Raw genomic sequence first — 17,129 nt, 5'->3', positions numbered from 1 at the left:
CGGTCGATGGAAAACTATGACGACACGATGGTCGGTGATCGTGCAAGGCAGTTCGCAGTATAAAGAGCACTTGTGTCTTCACACGCTCACCCAGCGAAACATTCTTGGCTGTGCCAGTCAACTTCAACCTACTTAATGGAAATCGTTTATTAGGGACAATATACAAGGCAGTTAAGAAAAAGATTTGGAACCTGCAGAGACCGTGACTTCGCCCTCCTCCAACTCGTTTGTTTGCGGCTCCATTCAATAGATTTGGCAGTTGGGCGGAGCTGATCCCTACGAGTTCTCGTCTAATTTAATCCATTCACAGTACACATCTGAAAGTACATGCAAGTGAGCGAGAGAACCCGATCCAGTGGACCCCGTACCTCAGAAAACCAGTTGAAGCGTCGTGCGTCGGTTTTACTTTAAAGCCGCCAACTTTAAACGCGAGTGCCCTTCAGCGCCCATTCGTTTCCTGTGGCAAAAAAAAAAAATAAAATAAATAACCTGGCCCTAGCAACCGTGAGAAACCTCCCCAACGCCGCCTGCTGCACGGTGCAACAGCGCCTTTCAAGGGATCACAATCCATTGGCCCCAAAGCCCCGGCCAACCTCCGATGGGTGCAACGCATCGACCTTGTCCTGGCCCCTCGCGACTCCCCGCACTGGGGTTATGATTTTTCATTAGCAACGGCTGCTCACGGCGGAAGAGGGAAACAAGCCGCCGGCACCCCTAACCGTGCTCCCTCAAAAGCATCGCAAGCTCTGTAGGGCTGAGGTCGCTGAAATGCAGGCCGGAGTTTTTGCGAGAACTTCGCCGTTGGGTTCGAGAATGAGATCCATCGTAACGCTGGCAAGACGCAGGTGCAAACGTTAAACGAAGCGACGGTAGCGACCCCCGATAGATGCCTTCAACGCGCGGCGGCAGTAGCTTTCAATTCGGCTGCTGCTAGACTGGCACTGCTAGCCGCCAGAAATCACGGAGTCTGCATTTACGTCACGTTTCACGTCACTCTGTCCTATGACGTCATAAGAGTTCCAGAGTTTGAATCGGAGCGGCGAGAAAAACTTTTTCAACTTCGAATCCAAATTTCTTTGAAATAAATGCATCTCGTTCCCGGACAAGCGGCAACAAAGCCATGAAATGCTGAACTATCAGATTTTGCTAACAAAAAAAAATTGAGTTCTCCTCACTGTCCCTTTAATGCCTCTTCACCGCAGAGCACGATACTGCCAACACTGTAGCCACACGAAATCTATAGTTCTTGTTCTTAGGTGAGGTTCGCACTGCAGGCAAGCATGGGAACGTTGAGTAGTCGAACAGGTATTCGTGGGAAAAGATTTTCTTAACGTTGCTAGGGCAGCACATGCCCAAGTGAGCTAATTGTTCAGTGTGCTTCTGTTGCAATCAGTCAGTCATTCTTGTCAGCGCTATGACAGACGCAATCACCAGCATAAGAGCTTGTGAGACATCGATCTGGAAATAACCAGAACGATCCGATGTTGAAGCAATCCGCGACGCAGCAGCACCACGTGGTCCCTACCCTCGTGGCCGTCAGAGGCTCATGACGGTTGTTTCCGATGTGATGTGTTTGTTGTAGTTGGTTAAATCAGTGCAATTTCTGCATTCATACTCCAGCGACAACTGTAGACTAGACACTATGCTGGCGAAGCAACCTCATGCGAGCGACACGCCTATGCGCAAGAGCATCTCGTGTTACTCACCATAGCGGCGTGCAGTTTGCACCTTCACGTGTATGCACTCAGAGGCGCACCCTCTCCACAATCTTTTCTGATATAAATAAAGCACTTGTGACACGCCTGCCATGCCAGCTGGTCATCCCTCCTCATGGTCCATGCGAGACAGCACGTTGAATACCCTTGTTTTTCTTCTCTTGGCCGTCCCACACCAAAGCAGGTCTGCTCGAACTTGGAAAGCGAGAATGATCTCGTTTATTGAATACCATCCGCCGAATGTCGCGCAATATCTTCTTTAGCTGCATCCCTAAAAATGGACGACAGCAAACGAAGTCATCTGGCCATAAGTGTCATCACATGCCAGGGACAGTGTTCTGCAGTGAAGAGGCATTAAGAGACGACGCAACTTCGGCCCAAGAGCTTAACTTCAAAAGTTCTTTTCTCGCTTTAAAAAAAAATTACCTTGATAAGAATTCCAGAAATGAAAGGCAATAAACTGTTCTACGTAACCCGCTATTGTTTGTATTTTTACTTGGACCATCTCAGGGTGAAATTAACGACTGTTTTTGGCTCAAAACGCACTTTTTGCAACAAATATTTTTTTTACCTTGATGTACGCAGTTTCATCACCTGGAACATTTATTATAAGTACTAGACATCTAGGGGAACAAAACGGCTACTTCCGAGAGCAAGTTGATATTTAAAACAAAAAACGACAAAGATGGTACATTTTCATACTTTTTCCGATTTTTTAAAGATATTTATGCCGTGTAAATCTGCATGCTCCGAATTATATCGAAAGGCTGAATCTGTGCAAATGTCAATGAAAAAAATGTTTAAGTGTTTTCTAAAAATTCGAACTTATTTATTATTGAGCAGAGCCTGATTTCTCGCCTTTTCTAAATATTCAAACTCCCCTCACCTCACGAATAAATTTTTCGGAAAAAATATTTCAGGCTTTCATTACGCACATTACGATAAGTTTGCATGAATTTTTTTGGACAAATTGGAGATGGTCGAGCGCAACGTCTGGAACGTTTGGCCTGGAATGACCCATATGTATAATGTAATTTCCGGTATGCAGTCCATGGCCGATAGGTTTAAAAACTGAAAGTTAGCGCTTTTCAGATAATGAATATGTTTGCTGGTATTCAGTATTTTTTACTATTGCCTAATATTGCCCGAAAGTCCGGACACTTACTTTTTTTGGGGGGTAGTGATCCTCTGCTGTGCCTTCCCATAAGTCTTCATTCTTTTAAATAATAGCTTGTTTCCTGGTGCAGACTGAGTAATTATTGTCAGGAAAAAATTTTACCCTGTGGTCTATCACCAACAGGGGACTGTTTACCATGAATCTGGCTTTTACTTGTATGCTCTTTCTTCCAAGCACTCACCCTGCCTCCACACAAAAAAAAATTCTCGTAAGTTATGGCTGTCATAGCAGCTTACAGCATGGCATTTGAATTGAACAGTTGCCTCTCAATATGATAATTGTTCAAGCTGTGTTATGTACAAAGGATATGTTTATTACAGAGTACAAGTATTCAGAAAACTTATACAGGTGTTGCCCACAAAAAGTCAAAACAATCACGATTTCCCAGAGCTAAGCTTCCGCTTTTGAGCAACTTTAACTTGCGCAGACTGTCAGTCCCAGTTTTGCAATAGTTTTTCAGGAGAAGGTTTGCTGCTACACTAAGAATGTGATGCATTCCCAAATGAGGGCTATGACCACTTTCACACTCTTCGAACTGTCGCCGTCTTTTATTAGGTTGGCAGTCAGTGTGAAAAAACCTTGCCTTTGGTTCTGTAGAGAATGGAACTACACAGCATACTTTTCACTTCGCAACTTGTCCAGGATGATTTCAGCAGTCATTACAGTATTCACTACTGGAGGCTGGCAGCAGTTGAGCGTTTTACGATTCATGCTTGCTATGATCTCTACGTTTTAAATTGTGATCTCTTCATCTTCTAATTTGCTCGACGCGCCTTGCATGCAAGTTTTTTAAATGCCGCATGGGCACAGTATCCGGCCACGTATGTATTAGCTGGAAGATTTTGTGCTTTCATTTGTCATTTGTCCTTGTCATTTACTTAAATGCTGAAGTTCTGCAGAATGGCCTCATCAATGCTAACTGTAGGTGCCCCTGAGTCCATGTTTGGAAGCTCCAGGGCTCTTTGCAGCACAGGCTTATGTTCGGATTCGAACACTTGCCTGACATGGTACTGCGACCCGGAAAGTTGCCTATACTTGCCAAATCATTCCTCCAAGCAGTCCGTTTGGAATTTCCCCACGAGTACTTAGTCGAATCCAAGGTGTTTAAGGCAAGACGACCTTGACCAAGGCTTCCGTAGTAAGACGCAAGGCACTGCGAGTCTTCAGAGTGAAAATTCCATTTTCAAACTTTAAACTTTCCCAGAGGTCAAGCCACTGCGTGATGGTTTGAAGGAATTCAACTTGCGGACACAATTTTTCAGCGATGGGATTCTGCAGATCTACACGAGGCCAGCGTCCTTTGCTAGGCGACTTCACATTGGCAATCCTCCACCAAGTTTCGATGGTCTTTAAACATTCTGCTTTCCCAGCTGCATGCTGCAGTGCACTGCGTTGACCGCATGTTTCTAGAGCAGGTATGGTTGATTGGTTGAGCACTTTCAGAGCAAGCTAAACATTTTGCCTTTCCATATTGGATGGGCTGAAGGCTTCACTGACAGTGTTGGAGCAGCCTTAAGTTGATCTTCCTTTGAGTGCAGATCACAGAGGGTTTTGAACAAAGCAATGATAATTTTCGTGTCGGAGTTCAATCTCGTAAGTGAAGGAAAAAATATGCAGGTTTCATAGTTCTTTTGGTTGATCCAACTGTTCTGAATACATTTCAACAGGTGAACAGGGTCAGTAATTAAAAAAAGGAGGACGAGTGGGATCTGATGGGTCAGGATAGGAGCTGCTGACTTTTTATGACGTTCCAGAGAGACATTGTTTTGCGGTTGGTTAAGTTGTTATCTGTGAAGACTGCAATGATGCGAAGCCCAACCTTTTCAAGCTCGCCTATGATGCTGCGGAGCACAGTGTTCAGCTGTTGGGCATTGATTTGTTCAACTGGTAAAATGTGAACACTTTTTTGCTATGAAAGGAGACTGAATCATAAAGACATGACCTGTCCTTGCTGTATTTGAAGAGTTGCTGGCAGTGCTGACAACTGTGCCACCCTTATAATCAAAACATGTCTGTAGATGGATCGCATCCATCATGAGACTCCAGACTTCTCACGGTCCTTCATTGCACCCACGAGCTTCTTCGCATACAGAAGGAAAGAAGTATCCTGCTGCTAAGCTGCTAGATTTGCCAACATATGAATTGCAGACACGTTTGATCGTGGCCTCATGCGGCAATATCAGACCTCCATAGTTCCGCAAGTACCTATAAGCATGAGGAGAGGTGGTAAATAAGAGGCTCGAAAATACCAACAGCTCTGAAGGGTACTGGGGTGACTAGCTCAAAAGGAGAAAGACTTGTTCTTTTAAAAAGGTCAAAATATCTTGCCGCTCCTCGTCTTGCATTTCTGGATTTGTTGAGTCTTCACGAAGAGATAGCACGAGCTTCAATATGCCACCTGTCTTGTCTTCGGGTTTGCCGAAGGCAGGAATCTTATCAAAGCTCTCAACAACATCCAAGACGCGTGTCAAGCACCGAGCGTCATTCAAACTTTTTGGAATGATCATGCCATCATGTTTGGTGACTTCGACATCTTGAAAATACAGGTTTATAGAGAGGTCTTCATTAACATTAACTGACTTTCTGATTGCTGGGGCACCATCGAAAGTCAGAATGAGGAAGAGTATATAGTCATGCTGTGAAATAATCGTCCATAATTTGGAAACCTTGATACATGGTAGGCACTGTAACAGTGCCCAATTTTGTTTTTGTCGTCCTCCACATGGTGTGCCTCAATACACTTGCTGATGGCATCTTGTAACGTAGCTGCCTCTCGGCGCGTCCTCTTCTCATCTGGGGCCTCGCAAGACCTGCTTGCATTTAGGGGCAGAAAGATATGCCGGGCAGTCGGGAAGTATGCTTGGAACTTCATCAGGCCGTAACCGTACGAGCATCAACGTGATGACTTCAATTACTTTACCCGCGTTTACAATGCAACTGAGGGAGGCGTAACGACAGTTAAAAAATAATGTTTTCCTTACCACCGACCGCTTTCCTGGAATGAAGGCCGCATGGTGGATAGCTTTAATCCATTGAGCCCTTCTTGCTGGGTCCGAAAGGAAGGTGAAGACGCACACGTTCCCCACCATCATAGTTCCCGCAGCACCACGGTACGCAACAGTGCCCAGGCATTATGGCAGCCTGCAAACTTCACACACACCTCCCAGCACCGACGCACTTACGTCGTCATTACTGTACCGGCGCTCACTTGTGACACAGCGTTGACAGTTTCGCGACACATGCTGCACGAAAAAAAAAAATGTATAACGGTGAAAACATGAGACTGCGTGTGACTACCATCAAAAAACGAAGGAGCAACTGATGTTTACTGCAGTGCGAACGCATTTTCCAGGCGAGCACTGTGTACGAAGATGAAAAAGAAGAGAAAAATCACGTACACAAAACAATATTACCTTACAAAACATGCTGTTCAACAAAAAGAATAAGTTTCTACAAAATAATATTTTTATTTTTGCATTAAAGCCAAAATAAAAATATCAAAATGTGTTCTTAAATTCGATACTTTGGCTTGTGCTTCTCAGCACATGCGCAATAGCGCCAAGGTGATGGAAAATGGTTGGAGCAGGTGGGGGTACGACGGTCGCTCCTCGAAAACGCGGTCGGTGATGATAGCCACAAAGGAGAGGAGGATATGGAGAGGCCTTATCTAGTCTAGACGATGTTGGACAGGGAGATGGGGGCGAGGGCGTTTAGAGAATTTCACTCAACACTGAACTCAGGATTTTTTTTTTCTGGGAACAGGGTCCTCCATAAAGTGCTCCCAAGCTCATCAACCCAGTCCCCTTTGTGCTCTTTTGTGCTTCCCCTCCAGCCATAGCTACCCTGCTAATACAATAGCAGGTGTTGGGCCACAAAATGGCTGCTGTCAACTGTCTTAGGCTGTTTTAAGCAACCTTATACCGGGATGTCCCCACCCTATACTCCATCCCAGTAGTTCCTCGCAGCACTACCAAAGGTGCGATGTGTGCACAAGCAACGTCCTAACGCTTTGGAATGTAGAGCCGGTATAAAGTACGTATACAGCCATATGGTATAGACTGCTTAAAGTGCGCATGTGCCAGACGCTATTTCACATCGAGCCTTAACATACGCTTGCTTTACGTACGCTATTTCCAGAGTTTTGCGTACGTGACTCTTGTGTGGTCTAGAACCTCGTTTCCAAAATGGCGGTAACCTTCGAAGCAGGACCTCTCCTCGGACTGAATTCGTCGTTGGTGCTTCCGTTTTCAGTATTTTCACTGGCCATAAACGGGGCACCGAGCCTTCGCTTCGTCACATCTCACATATAATAGTGTGTATCAGCGATAATTTTGCTTTATTTGTTATTTAGAAAGATGATTGTGCCACTGTTAGTCCTAAAGAGAAGCGTCAATTTGTTGACAAAAATGCTTCCAGTTCTAACCACCAGTCAGTGCCACTGTGCTGACCTTATCGTTCTGTCTCAGTTTGCATGCACTGAACTAAATGTACGAATGTGACAAATGGCGTAACGGCATGCAAAATGGTTGCGTTAGGCGTGCGCATGCGTGTATAGAGATGGTATGTAGACGGCGTCAATTTATACTCTTTTCTAACCACATCTGTGCACTCCATGAGCAGACGACACGCAGACGGCTGGGCGCAGAGGAACACTCCTAACGCGTTCTCCTGATTGGCTGAGGAGGTCTCTGCCTTTGGTAGTGCTGCAAGTTAGTTATGGGATAGAGTATAAGCTAGAGTATGTAGGCTACCTACCCCTTCCGCTCAGCTCAAACTCCCTTCTAGCTGGTTGCGGCCGGCCCTATTTCCGCCTCCACTTCCCGAAGGTGGCGGTTTCCCTCGCCATATCTACTACCCCTGCCACCACACACTTCAACGACTCTTAACCCACAGTACAGAAGTTCGCTCGCAATCGGATCTCCGGCCCAGCCGCCCAGCAGCTCACCTCCCTCCCCCCCACCCCATTCAACTAATATGGGACCACACTCCCATGGTCACCCCGGGAACGAAGTGGCCCACTCCTTTTTGCTGAAGGATAAGTCAGCCAAGCAAGGCCTGCCAGCGTCTGGGCGGATGCTCGTGAGTGCATGGTCTCGTACCCTGAAATCACTTTCCATTATGCAATTAGTGAACCATCCACGACCCTCCTCACAAATCTGACTAAACTACAACAGGTGACGTGGCGCCAGCATCGGTTCCGTACGTTCCCATCACCTTCCTTAGCTTTGTTCCATCCAGGACTGTTCTCGCCAGAGTGTTGACACTGGTGCCAAGGTGCTAGCCAGACTCTTCAATGCTTCATAAATGAAGTCACCCATTGTCTCTACTCTGTAATCTCATATCTTGACGACTTGTTTGGTGGCCAGTTCTTCACCCGAGCAGCACAATGACCATCTGCGGTTGCTGTTTTCATGACTCCAGGAACATGGCTTGACCATCAACACAGCAAAATGTGCCTTTGGTGTTGATGTCGAATTTCTCGGGCACCTTGTCACCCCTAAGGGAATCCAGCCACTGGACAGGAAGTTCAAGCCATGCGCGATTTTCCACACCCCACATCGCTTCGCAAGCTCCACGAGTTTCTCTGGCTCCTGAATTCGGCTGTTACCTGCTAAATAGAGCCCACATTAGTCTGCCTCTGACCAACATGCTGAAGTCTCCAAAGGCACCATCTTCATCCTCGGACTGTATACGCGAAGCAGACGCTTCCTTCCAAGAGGCAAAGAATGCTTTGGACCATGCTACCCTCCTTATGCATCCTGCAACAGATGCACCCATGAAGTTGACCACTGATGCCTCCTCCCATGCCGCTGAAACAGTTCTCCAACAACTCCAGCAGAATTAGTAGGGCCCACTTGGTTTCTTTTTGCAAAAGACGAAGCCAGCAGTAACTCAGTACAGCGCATTTTATCGCAAACTCTTGACTGTCTACTACCTTGCCATACAGCACTTCCATTTTATTGAAGGCACCGTGTTCCACATGCTCACGGATCACAAACCACTGACATTTACTTTCCGTGGCAACCATAGCACACACACCTACTGGCAAATTCTGCACAAGCATTTCATCTCCAAATTCAGAGTTGACCTCCAATAGATCAAAAGACCCATTAATAAGGCTGCTGACATCCTGTCGCGTGCTGACGCGCTTTCTGCTGGTGCTGTGGACTTCAGAGATTTTTGCACAGGCACAACATACTGACAGTGAGCGTTGTGAAGTGTGCGCGGGGTCTACACCTTTCGTCTTCTGAGGTGGCACTGCCATTCTCCTCTGATACGATCGTGCGCAACATGTCAACAGGCTGTGCCTGCCCATTGACGCCACCCTCGCATCGTCGTCGTGTTTTTGACAAGCCACATGACTCAAGCCATTCTGGTGCCCGTGCCACTCAGCACCTCATCACCTCCCATTTTGTATGGCCCGGCATCAATGCTGATTTCTGCCACTGGGCTCCAGAGTTTTTACTGACAAGGTGCAAAAACAACCCGCCCCACCAAGATGCCACTGCAGCCCTTCCGCCCGCCTTCGCCATGCACACACGTTCACATCAGCATTGTCAGCCTCGGTCACGTGGTAAATGCTACATCCTCACCTGCGTTGACTACTACACACGCCAGACTGAAGAGTTTTCGGTACACAATATTATGACATCCACAATGGAATTTGTTCTCTTAGCCAGTTGGATCTCATTTCAGCTGCCCCAGCAAGGTAACAACCGACCAGGGATGAGTTTAAAAGCTATCTCATGTTGAATTCCAATGGCAGATCGCGAGCGCTCCGCTGGATCACGGAGTGCGTAGCTCCTGCGGAGATCGCTCCCTCCCCATTTTGTGAATGGAATGCGCGCGCTCCTGCTTGGGTACTTAAGGGCAAGAATAGCTCCAAGTTCGAGCAACATGGCGGCACCCATCAAAGCACGCACTCTTGCGTCACCAGCGATACGTCCTTGCCGCCACTCTGTCTCTCATGTTCAGGGCAAACAAAAGGCGCACAAAGCTTTCGCTCTGTGTGATGCAGCCCACAGCACAAAATTTTAGTGATAAAATGCGCCAAATTTTCAGATTGCTTCCGTATTTACAGAGCTGTCAGACTTAGCGAGTACACGTTGTGTGATGTAAGAAGGCATGGGAGGTTCAAACAGGCCAACGATTTAAAAGTGGTTACGAAGAATTGACATCCTTCCTTTTAAGACAATTTTTTTTATGTGTGGATGCGAACAAAATAATTACATTTGGGAGAATTTAATCCAGAAAAAAGGTCATAAATGTTTCTTGATGTTGCCCGGATCACCGTGTAGCAATGACAGGAAGAACGCAGCCGGCTGTGACCGGAAGCAGGCATGGGGGAAAGGAAAACGTCATGCGGGGTTACGGTCAAATCTGGCGATTTCGGTGGAGCAAATGCTCCACAGAGCGATCCGATCCGGGATAAAGGTCTGATCCCAATATGCCATTGGAACAGACAACTCGCACTCCCATTTTGCCATTGGAATGTGATTGCTCCCAACAGAGCAGAAAAACTTGATCCGGATCTGCCATTGGAATTCAACATAAGATGGTCAGAGCATCAACAAGTATCCTCAGCATCCGCCACATACGGACAACAGTTAAAAGAATTTTAAAAAGAATAAAATTTTACGGTCATTGAACTTGAATGCATGCACATCAAAAAAGAATACAAGAAATTTTTGAAGCTTGTAAAGTCTAACATCCTATGGATGTGTGCCAAAAAGCCATTGCTCCGAAAGTACATGTCAGGGGGATACAAGATATTAAATATTGCCAGGAAGTCAATGGCCTGCAGAAAGGTAATAAAACCATGGTTATACCCAAGTCAAGAGACAGCATTTTGTCAATGGCAATAGAGGTCGCCATCGTGTCGGGGATGCTCAATTATGGCTAGACATCGAATTTGACCCAAACTGGCCAAGGTCAAATTTTGGAATGGACCCAGACCAAATTTGGAGGTTGCCATTGTGTAGGGTACAGTCAATTATAGTTTGGCAACAATTTTCGTCCAAATCAGCCAAGGTCAATCTGTTAAAGTCTATCTGTTGCTACGCTTTGCTTCTCAAGGTTAAACCAAGGTGAAATCAGGCACGGAATAGAGAGCAACTTTTGCGTTGAGTAGACCTACCACTCCAAAATTCAGTGCTTGACTGCTACAAAGGGCAGGCCAAAGGACCTGAAACACTTGATTCTCAGTGCCAAAAATGCAAGTCCATTTTGTGTTTGTAACATATCAGCTCCTCTACATATAATGAGCAGTGTAACAAAATGTGCCGCACTGTCTCAATTGAGCCGTAGTTGTCAGTGTGTATTGTTTGCTCGTCCTAAGTGGTACTGGTAGCTGCTTGTGAATGCAGTGTTCAGTCAGTCAAAGTAGATTCCATATGGCGAGCAAGTCTATACAAAAGTCTAGATTTTAAGTGCGGACCAATGGAACAAAGAAAACACACTGATCAGATGGCAAGCTCCAGAGCCAAACCCTCTGCTCATATGCATGTATTTTTGTCACTAGGGGCACGTCAAATTTTTCAAACGAAAACCTTCCTGGAGTTCCAGTGCTGGAGGCCTTTATGGGCTGCTTCAAGTGCATTTTATTGCCCTGAATGCCAGTGCGCTGGAATCCAATGGAATAGTATATAGTGGCCTGAAACGCTGTCCAGATGATGTAGGTAATCAAGGCCATGAGAGACTGGCTGGTGACGAGAAGCTGTCCTATATATCCAGGACCTAACAGCTGGACGATGGGTTGTATTCACTTTGTAAACCAGCTCTAACAAAACCTGTCAAGCATACAGCAACAGTTTGCTCAGGTGTCATACTGTGCAGACATGAGACAGATACAACCTTCGTCAAACCTTTGCCCAAGAGGTTTTCTTCTATGATATGTAGAAATGCTTTTGAAGCATCCATGGAAGCAGAAATTTCAGGGGGCCAAGGACAGCAGTTCATCTCACATTTAAAAGATTTGGAACACTGGCAATGCAGAACATCCAACACAACATGGCTCACAGCAAGACCCCTTGGGCTCTACGTAGCTTTCCCCAAAGAGTATTCATTGAAAAAAGGGTGCTTACAGTGATAACAAGTCACAAACGCCCAAAGCCAGTACCAGCACTACATGCATCCCTTTTGTAATGAGAACTGGCTGCCGGCATGCACTCTCCATGCCACCTATCGCAGATAACATTATGGAAGGCTGCTAATTATAAATTATACCGTTCCACATCCCCTTCATTAACGGCAGTCTGAAATGACCTCCTAAATGAAAATACAAGTTTTACAAGAACTAGGATGATTTGCAATATTCAACCACCACAGTAAGAGAATGAAATTCAAAATATAAGTCACAAGGGCGTTAAAAACCAACTTACATGCATCCATTAACATACAGCCATACACACGATGGCTGAAAAAGTGTCGTTATAAACCGGACTGCGTGAGCAAGTATTACTATTACCCGAAAATCAAACAGCACTATTTAAGGGCTAAAAAAAAGAAAAAGAGAGCCAAAGAAAGAAAGCAGACAAGTGGAGGATTTCGCACAAACGCACTAAAACCCAACGCTGTCACCAAGGCCTTTGCTAACGGCAAAAACCGCAGTCTGGTGCTGCGCACTGGCTAACATATCGCGAGAAAAAACCAAAGCACACATCGCCACTATAAATCCAAGCACCGACAAGGCCTCGCGAGTCCGGTCTGTAATGCTACGCAGATGAGATAACGCTTCGTGAGCGCTGCCCTCACTGAAGTGTAAATAAATATGACTCAATAAATATTATAATCACGAATCATGGGCTTGCGTGCATAGCAGTACACTTCGGTCGCACCGTCTGTGGAGCTATCGAGCTCAACACTCGACTGGTCGTCGCACGACGAGGCACGCCCAACGACGCCAACGGCCACCCCGTCGTGAACAAAGGCCTTCCCCTTTGCTAAATCGCAGACACAAAATTATCAGTCATCACTGACTAGGCGTACGTACTACATCCATGGCAGAACATAACGCGCACAAAGTATTACTACGCGTACTACATCCATTCGGCGAATTCAAATTTCGATGGCAAAACGTAACGTATTACCGCCCGCACATTCATCCACGCCGATGCGGCAGGCGCGCACGTGCAGCCAACAAAAACTACACATCGGAACAGAAATGTGACTGCATTCAGTCAAAGGAAACACTGATAATTGATACAGCTATGACCGTATAACGAGGAGCATAAGCCACCAAACTCCCTCCGGGACTTACCGTGATAAAAGTTGGCACACCAGCCGACGCAAACGCAACGGACAGCAGGCGACGGCAGCGACGGCCACCTCGCCTGACTACGCGCAGCAAGCGCAAGCGCGCCAAAAGGAAGTGCTTCTCGCACGAAATGCCTGTCGCCCCAGCCATGCCAGCCCCGAACAGCACCCTTGCCAGTTGTCCCTCTCTCTTTCTCTTGACAGTTTGATGATGATGGTAATGAAACACGGTACATGGGTGCGGTGCGTTTTCAGGTTCAGCGTGAGAAGGTCGTCTGCTACATCGGCTTCCGGTTCCAAACTTTTCTCCTGCTGCTCGCTTCCTTCGTGGCAGTCGCTAACTTTTACATTAATTTATGTGAACTGCAACACCGCGGATAGTATTGCATCATCACAAGACCAACGCTACGTCGACTCTGTTCTGCTTCGCAGTGTACTTGCTTCCGCACGAAATGAAACCAAAATAACGTAGACGGTAGGAGGCTTAATTCCTATGCGTATGCAGTGCGATGTGCATGTTGAGACGCGCTGTGCGCATGATGGATAGTTTGCTATCCCGCTGGCACCTTAGTGCGACGAAAAAACAAATATACAGTGTTGTGCGTTTTTATCGTGAACACTTAAAAAAATTTCCCCGCCTCAAACGCTGGCTCATATGCCGTGAAACTGCACACAGAGCTTGGGTATTATGGTAACTTCTGTATCGTAGCAAGTTTGACAACGGTACTTACTTAGCTGAGCCGCGCATGATGCGAAAACATAATCGTCTACGTAGAGATCGGCAACCAAAACCCGCAGACGACGCTTTTTCGCTAAAGGGCGGCAGTGGCGCCATCTGTTTTCGGCAGTGGAAAGCGTCACAAGGCCGCCGAGACGAGCGTTTCAAACAATATTCTTTGAAAGGTAAAGCCTCTTTAAATCTGTTGTTCTGATATTTTTTCCGCTCAGTTAGCCGAAAATGTTCCAAGCGCTTCAGCTGAAGCAGACGAAACGGCCGGATCGGCATATTCAAAGGGCCGCGCTTATCGAAACGCTTGCCTCGGCGGCCTTGTCGTGACGCTTTCGACTGCCAAAAACAGATGGCGCCACTGCCGCAACTCAGCGGAAAAAAAACGTCGCTTGCTGGTCACGATCTTTACGTAGACGATTGCGTTTTCACATCAAGTACGGCTCAACTAAGTAAGTACCGTTGTCAAACTTGCTACGATACAAAAGTTACCATAATACGCAAGCTCTGTGTGCAGTTTCATCGCAAATGAGCCCGCGGTTGAGGCGGGGAAACCTTTTAAAGTCTTCACGATAAAAACGCACAACACTGTGTAATGGCCACGCGTTAAACTAGTTCAGAGCACATGCTGCGCAATAAGCGATGTCACAGCACAAATAAATCGTGTACGCTACAAAATGATGCACGCATGCACGGCAAAAGACAGCGTGAGCGAAAAATTTGGAACCGAAAGTAGCTGGCAGACGACTTTTCCATGGTCCTTTGCGTTCACTTCGGAAACGCAGTTATGCATCTAGGGCGGCTAGAATACCTACATGTACCGCTTTGCTTAGGGAGGGGTTAGTGGGGATTGCTACGAGGTGTCCCCACTATATAGTGTTGTAGTTGGGGACATCTCGGTACAAGGTAGGTTCAAACAGCCTAAAACCAGTAACGTTGCCTAAAACGACCGTCAAACAAAGTTCACGTGGGCCGTTTAAGGCAACGTTACTGTAGCTTTAGGCTGTTTGAATTAACCGACCATAATAGTACCGAGATGTCCTCTACTAGAACGCTATAATGGGGACATCTCGGCTGTGAAACAAAGTGGGCGACCGCAGCGGTGGCCTCGTGGTTCATCCGCCTCGCATGCCGGAGGTGCGGTGTTCGATCCCCAGTGCCGCCAGGTACCCACGGGTGATACAATGGGTACAAGCTTTCTGCTGGCCTGGTGCTCAGTTTATTCAGGGTGAAATGCTTGGGAAATGGGTCTTTAACCTCACCTTGAGCAAACGAAAAATACCTTTTGCCATGGCGATCTTTGGGAGCACATGCCCATGCGCCACAAAAATTCACTGTCACTCAAACAAAGTGGGCGGCGATTTCTGGCCGCCATTTTGTGGCCCAACACCAGGGTAGCCAAGGCTGGAGGACAGGAGCACAAAGACAAAGACCACAAGGGGGGACCGCAGCACAAAGGGAACTGGGGGGATGGGCTTGGGAGCAGTTTGTATGGAAGACCTTGTTCCTAGAAGAAAAAAAGGAAAATTGGGTGCAGGGCTGAGAGGAGAAATTCTCTTCCACCCCTCATCCCCACGGCACTCAAAAGTAGAAACACTTAGCTGTAGGCTGCCTATACGAAAGAAGCTCACTGCGCTATTGTAATTGGTAGCCAAAATGGCGCGGTTTCCACGAAAACCTCAGAAATGGCAACACTGAAATTTAGCAAGTGTCGACAAGGGGTACCTCAAAGGGCATGTCCCACCCTAAGCAATGCGGTACATGTATACGTTCCCTACGATTTAATTGAAAGCAGAGCCACGTCACGGCGCCGCCTGATTTTTTTTTTAGCCCGACACTTTAGTAAACCGCTGGAGCTGAAAATTTTGAACTGGGAATCTGGTGCCTCGAGCACTGTTGCTTGGAATTGTTTCCAACAGTGTTGGGTTATTAGCATCTCAACAGCCGTTGGACCTACGCTAAAAACTCGGTATACCTTGCAGAGAGCACATGTACAGCTTCAAACCTCACCCGGCAAGCAGCGACAAGAGCAGCAACACACACACACACACACACACACACACACACACACACACACACACACACACACACACACACACACACACACACACACAAATATATATATATATATATATATATATATATATATATATATATATATATATATATATATATATATATATATATATATATATATATATATATATATATATATATAGCTTACATGTGGAACTTCCATTGAGGGTGTACTAGCTGTGTCAGTGACGAATGGTTAATGAGGAAAGTTTTCTTATCAAATTTTGGCACTCATTATGCAGTTTATAGCGAGCACAATCGAAGAGATTTAGCTGAAAATTTATTTTAGCAAAAGAGCTTTATTACTATCAAAACAATGAGAAGAGTTCTCCAAAGTGAACTGCAGAAAGTTATCAGCTGCCAGTTCAAAACCAGGCTTCTGCTGGAACCAGTGGGCCCTGTAGAAAACAAGGTTCTTGCTGGGAGCAGTTGGACCAGTTGAAAATCAGCAAGCTCTGTAGATGGAACCAGCTGCCGCAGTACAAAACCAACTTAAGGCTACGTTCTTGTTGAGTCCGACCGATACCAGCACAAACCAGCTGAGTCTCAGTTGCAAATTTTCACTTGGGAATTTTGATGGCGTAATCGCTGCTAGAAAGGAAAACTGTCATAGCTAGACTTGCGTCGGTCAGAGACCATAAAAAAAAATTATCTCGGTCTACCGCCCACTTCATCCGGCTCAAATTTCGCATGGAACTGGTATTTGGCGATTAGTTTTGTTTTTATTATGTTTGGCTGAAGTACTTGCCTGATTCGATCAAATAAATAGGAAATTTCCATCGTCTGTGGCGACGGCGAACCATAACAGCAAGCGCTTGCGCAGCAATGATACCGGTATCGCCATCACGTGCATTTCGGACGAATATGAGCACTGTATACCGTGCAGGGAGGCTGCGGAGAAACGCATCAGAGAAACACAAGGTGTTGGGACAGGTGCAGTCGCGTGCAAAACAATGTTTTCTGCGCCAAATCTTGATCCGCAACAAATGAAACGCAAGCTGTAAAACGAGAAGATTGGAGAGTTAATAATCGCGCACTTGATTTTCCCTTCGGCTGATGAAACCGAAACAGTATGAGGGAAGAAATTAGCGGTCGCTTAAAACGAGAAGATTGGAGAGTTAATAATAGCGCACTTGATTTTCCCTTCGGCTGATGAAACCGAAAGAGTATGAGGGAAGAA

The 17,129-nt window shown here is 46.3% G+C and overlaps 1 protein-coding gene across 6 annotated transcripts in view; it reads right to left on the bottom strand.

The window, feature by feature from the left end:
- Positions 1-17,129, bottom strand: part of LOC144099137 (uncharacterized) — a 65,205-nt gene that overhangs the window by 26,895 nt on the left and 21,181 nt on the right. Inside the window, exon 1 of one of the 6 annotated variants that reach the window (XR_013307319.1) lies at positions 13,151-13,429. The exons of 1 other annotated variant lie outside the window; for it this stretch is intronic. Coding sequence is in view for 1 of the 5 variants with exons in the window: in XM_077632237.1 (XP_077488363.1) it covers positions 13,151-13,297 (147 nt within the window). In the remaining 4 variants the exon portion in view is untranslated. Of the gene's footprint in view, positions 1-13,150; positions 13,430-14,475; positions 15,381-16,354; positions 16,841-17,129 lie in introns of those variants that run through there. 4 more of the 6 variants (XM_077632237.1, XM_077632235.1, XR_013307317.1 and 1 more) reach the window with 4 other exon arrangements.

Source organism: Amblyomma americanum, chromosome 7, assembly GCF_052857255.1.
Source record: "Amblyomma americanum isolate KBUSLIRL-KWMA chromosome 7, ASM5285725v1, whole genome shotgun sequence".
Taxonomy (NCBI): Eukaryota; Metazoa; Arthropoda; class Arachnida; order Ixodida; family Ixodidae; genus Amblyomma; species Amblyomma americanum.
The sequence above is the reverse complement of the archived record's forward strand: the minus strand, read 5'-3'. Positions and strand labels throughout refer to the sequence as shown.